This window comes from Silurus aristotelis, assembly GCF_946808225.1.
Source record: "Silurus aristotelis genome assembly, chromosome: 12".
Classification (NCBI taxonomy): Eukaryota; Metazoa; Chordata; class Actinopteri; order Siluriformes; family Siluridae; genus Silurus; species Silurus aristotelis.
Window position 1 is genome coordinate 6,343,628 of NC_139585.1, and position 5,463 is coordinate 6,349,090.

The 5,463-nt window shown below is 34.6% G+C and overlaps 1 protein-coding gene across 2 annotated transcripts; it reads left to right on the forward strand.

Moving 5' to 3' along the window:
* Positions 1–1,505: 1,505 nt before the first annotated feature.
* On the forward strand, positions 1,506–5,463 carry LOC310734253 (E3 SUMO-protein ligase ZBED1). 2 transcript variants are annotated; one of them, XM_083556049.1, is made up of 4 exons: positions 1,506–1,843; positions 2,040–2,129; positions 2,667–2,834; positions 3,609–5,463. In XM_083556049.1, the coding sequence occupies exons 1-4, from the start codon at positions 1,819–1,821 to the stop codon at positions 4,949–4,951; spliced, it is 1,626 nt and encodes a 541-aa protein (XP_083412175.1). In that variant the 5' UTR covers positions 1,506–1,818; the 3' UTR covers positions 4,952–5,463. The 2 variants fall into 2 exon arrangements, with proteins under 2 accessions (XP_083412175.1, XP_083412174.1); XM_083556048.1 differs by having other exon boundaries at positions 1,629–1,843; positions 2,037–2,129.

The window sequence follows — 5,463 nt, forward strand, 5'->3', positions numbered from 1 at the left end:
GTGTTTTATGTTGTTTTATGTAGCACCTGGGTTCAGGAGGAACTTTGTTTCATTTCACTGTGTACTGCATCAGCTATATATGGTTGAAATGACAATAAAAGCTTCTTGACTCTTGACTCTCTCTTAAAACTCAATTACTTTGTTGATTACACCAAAAAGTAATGCATTACTGTTAAAAGTAACTTTTGAGTTGAACGTTTAAAGAACGTTCTTTAATGTTCCCATCAATGCCCTTTTATGCATTATGGCCTATACAAACACAAAACTGATTCTTTTTTTTTTTTTTAAGTATTTTTTAAACACTATTTTATTTAAGTCAAACCAGCACAAATCAAATATATCAAGGATTTCTGAAATAAATAACAAAACAAGCTGAATAATATATTCAGATTCAAATACTAAACTGGCTTCTGCATCATAAAAGCTGTTGTGTTGAGCCCTTTAAAATGTTCCTTTCACAGCTTAAGTATGAAAACTATCAACAATGTACAACATAACACAAAACATTTTGAAATTAATAAATTAAAGCAATCTGAATTATTCAGAATCAATTTGGTGAAACTCAGCACCAAAAAACTGCTATCAATGACAACCATAAATGATAGGCATTAAAAATATATAAAAAAATAAAAAAAATATAAAAGCTGTTTAACTTCGAGTGTGTCCACCGACACCGGGTTAGCTTCTAGCTTCGTCAAAGCATGGAGTTTCTGGAGGTTCTTCGACAGGTTGGAGTTGCTGTTTATCCCAGTAGATATGAGCTGCGAACCAGAAAGACACAGCTTACATTTGACTAAAAGGTTTTCGTCTTTATGCTCAACTAAAGAGAAATAATGAGCATATTTTCACTTTGAGAAACTTGTCTTGCTCTCGCCTTACTCGCCATTACTGCTGCACATACTTGAATAAACAGAAACATGCCCACAAGGCGTCTTCTTTGTGTTTAGAGTGATTCATCCACCAATCCTACAATGCGTCTCTGCTGTAAACAGGTTAGACTGTAGGCTACACTTAAGCAAAAATGAATTCATTTAAAAAAGTAACGGACAACGCACCATACGGTAACGGTAACGGAGTTACTTTATTTTAAAAAGTAACGCGTTACAGTATTAGTTACTGGCAAAAGTAACTGTGTTACAGTAACGTGTTACTCTTTGAAAAAGACTGTCTAAGGCGTAGTCTCAGGCACTTCCCAAAGAGTGCTCTCCTGGAGCATGGACAACGTGGCATTTTTGAAGGGGACAAGCGAGTTTATGTTTGCTAGGGTATCTAATATGGACATGCATACCTAGGTAGAGGGTGGAAATAAAAGTTAAAAGAGTCCCTCACAAATAGTAAATTCATTAACATGTCATTTAAAAGTGCTTTGCAAGTACTATGCCACACTATGCAGATTTGAGGCCACTACTGAAATTATTAGGATTTTACAATTATAAGTTTGAGAGAAATTAATAAAAAGTTTTTGGCAGAATAAAGAGTGTTTATATTTATTTATATCTATTTTGACTATTACATATTCTTTTTTGAATGTATTATAAGCAATGTTTCGTGCTGTTTCTTTAAGAAAATATTTAAATAGATTCCACTAAAGTACACGCCCTGTGTGGAGGGTTAACTTTAGTTTAACCAAAAACGAAAGTGAAACTTGATCTGCACACCCACTCCAATCCGAGCTGCAGTAACCAGTATTCCAAACAAACATATGCTCATAGAAATAATTTCTAACTGTGACACAGGGGAATATTTAAACAGGCGTATTTTTCGAGTACAAACAACAAGTCTTTTAAAGAATAAAAGGTACAAGACGTTTTGTGGATCATGAACAAAAGGAGAGTTCGTTTTGGTGAGTTTTCACTGTTTATAGTTTTCTTTTGGAAATTTGTAGATAAATGAGGGAAAGCATATCAGTGGAATTGAACAATGTAGTACATTTCTATTAGTGTTACATTCGGTCTTTAAATGTGTGACATAAATTTATCAGATAATCATTTGATCTTATCGTATTTTAAAAATAATTACACTGTTTATTTTTTTAGCAGAAACAAATATGAATCAGTTTCAAAAGGGACAGATTCATCCTTACATGAATTTGAAACGTGTGTACAAAAACCAGACCTTCACCAAAGCAGGTAACACATCATCTCCGAAAGACAACTAGGATCAACCTGCTGAAACCTGTTATCTTTCTTGTTTTTTGTTTTGTTGTGTTTTTAATTAATGCTTCAATTGGCAATAAAAATATAGTTGTGTGTATAGAAAAGTTTTGTCAAGTTCTGTGTTTGTCCATTTCAATTGCTCTCATGGAGAGGATCGTGCTCTAAAATGCATTTTTAGCTGATAGACCTTGTAAATAGGTGTGTGTCACAGGTGGACTCTAGTCAACATGTACATATATTTAAAATATAATTCAAATAAATGTTTGCATATGTAAATTAGATAATAAAATTTAGTATGTGGTTTAAAAAGTTCAACATAAATTAATTGGTTGAAATACTTTCTGTGTGCACTGTATGCTTAATGTTTTGTGTCGATATATTATATAAAAATATTTTTAATATAATATAATTATTGTCTTTTTTACATATTATATGGTACAAAATAATTGGTCTTGTGCCCATGTAAATATATATATTTTGTAACTCTTGTGTGGACATTCTTTTGAACAGAAACTGAACTCTCCAGCAGACAATTCCATCATTCTGGTTGGAGAAAAACAGAACAGAACCACCTGCCATACAGGCCAGACACTGGGGTCATCAGGGGTCCTCAATATCCTGGTTCAAGGGACAAAAAAAGAGAAAAAGGCATCCAGCTGATAGAGCCAGAGTTTAAAGGTAAATTCACGTTAGTCATACAGGCACATTTTTGTGATAATATTCCAATGGTCACATGGATATTTATGCTGAAAATAAAGTGTTTGTGTTTATTCATAGTTTCATGTCTTAAAGGTTTTTGCAGATTTGTTGGAGTGTAAATGCCAAGATAAAGTAGCATTTTCATATAAACTTGCCTGTATGAAGAAGAAAATATTTTTTTACTCATTTGTTAATTGCAATATGATGCAAACAACAAAGGCAATTTAACAATCGATAAATTAAAGGAGCTTATAGGCTGATATTCAATAAGAAGTGCTTGAGTTTAGTTTCAGTGAAAGACAATAGATGAGGTTTACTTGAGTGTCCAACTGAAGATTTTTTCTTTCTCATAATATATAATGGATATTTGTTAAAATGTTACATTAGGCTAATTTGACTATTTAAATATTCAGGAATTAAAAATTAAGAGTAAAATGAAATTTGAGAATATGGGGATAAAAATGGTACTAATTAAACACATTTACAATGTATGATACAGTATAATAAAATGGGCTCTGTGTAATTGATTGGAAGGTCCGTAGGTTTAAGCCTTGCATTGCCAAGCTGCCGTTGTTGGGCCATTGGGTGACACTATTAGCCCCCTTGGCTTTTAGGGTGCTGTATAATGGCTGACCTTGTGCTCTGGCCCCGGCTTCCTAACAAGCTGGTGTATGCATTAAAATAATTTCTCCATGAGCTGTAATGTATTTTTCTTTCTCTCTTGTACAATTTGTTTTTTTTTTGTTTCTGTAGGACACAATTTTGATTTGAAAACACACGTCCTGGAGATGATTGTTATGGATCTACAGACACCAAGTCTTGTAGAAGAAAAAGGATTCCACAGTTTTATTAGTGCTTTACACCCAAGCATAAATGCTGCGCTAAGTGCCTCTGCAATTCGAAACGAACTTGTGAAGGTGTATGATTTCACAAAGAAAAGAGTGAAGAAAGCAGTAATTGATGCCAAAGACCCAGTGCTCTCTGCTGAATTGTGGATCTCAAACAAAGCAGAGTCATATTTGACAGTAAAATGTCACTTCATTGATGAAAAGTGGGAAATGAAATCCTATACACTAGACACGGCACAGCTTCTGGGAGAAGACACTGCAGAAAATATTCATATTCAACTTTTGAGAATTTCAGCAGAGTGGGAGATCAGGGAAAAAATTCAGGTGGTGATTGTCAATGTTGGAATGAAAAAAGTTAATCAAAATTCAAACTGGACATACATACCTTGCTTCAGTCACACCCTCAACAAAGTTATCCAAGAGGTCTTTACAAACCCTGATTGGAGATATCTGCCGAAAAAGTGCCGTCGCATCGTTCAATTTTTTCACCATGAGCATGAAGCATCATGGGGTCACCGGTTGGCCCAGTCTAATTGTCTTGACTGGCTTTCCACACTAAACATGGTGAAAAAGATCTGGGAACAATGGCCGAGCATTTCTCAAGTCTCCAATTACAGTCCTACAAGTAATCTTTGGCTCAATGAAAAAGAAAGGAAGTTGCTGGAAAACATGGTGAAGGTGCTCACAGTTGTCAAAGATGTCATATGGACAATTGGGACATGCGGATACGTTTCGGTTTCCAACATCATACCTATTATTGACAAGCTTCAGTCAAGTCTGATAGGGCTAATACGACAAGATAACAAGGTTGCATTGAGGATCAGTGACATATGTAATCATCACTTTGGAAGCATTCGACAGAATGCGTGGTTCACTTTAAGCACAGCACTGGATCCAAGATTTAAAAGCAGTATCCTGATTGATGATGAAGGAGAAAAAGTCCAAACAAAGATCAAAGACGAAATGTCCAAACATCCAAGTGGAGCAACAAGTAGCGAAGATTTACTTCTGCAATATGCTTTAGAAGAAGGAGAGGAGAATCCACTTCAGTACTGGGCAGCCAAAAAAAACTCTAAGAACTTGGCAATGGTTGCACACAAGTACCTCAGTGTGATCTCCACTGTTATTCCAGTGGAGCAGATGATGCATAAGGACCAATCACAAATCATTTCCAACAGAAGGAAATGCTTGGAGCTGGATGATATCAACATGATGTTGTTTCTGAATGGCAATTACCAAAAGATATGAATTGTAGTGGTATGGGAAAACCTTTTTTTTTTATTTTTTTTACTGTATATAGTTTTTAAAACTACTGACTTACTTGTAACAGGACATTCACTGTGTGAGGAAATTACACGTAGACCACAAACTAGGTGGTGGTACAACAATACACACTGGATTGGACAACATATGTCCATATCATACACTCTTACAACCAATAGGAGGCAAAGATTATAATTTAGAGTCTCTAAACCACCTACAAGTGTGTTTTTTAGAGAGTTTGCATGAGTGTGAGAGGAAACCATGAATCCCATAGGAATCCTACATTAGCAGAAGGAGCTGTGAGGTGCCAACTCTACCTGCTGCACATTCCATTAATGATGTACATATTGAAAGATAAATACTGTCAAAAATACTGTCTTTTATGCCTTTTACTATTTAGAATTGTACATTTTTATGTATTTAAAAAATTGTTTAGAGAGATGCAAATGTAACTGTAAACTATATATATTTTCATATTAAAACCAAGATATAATGTA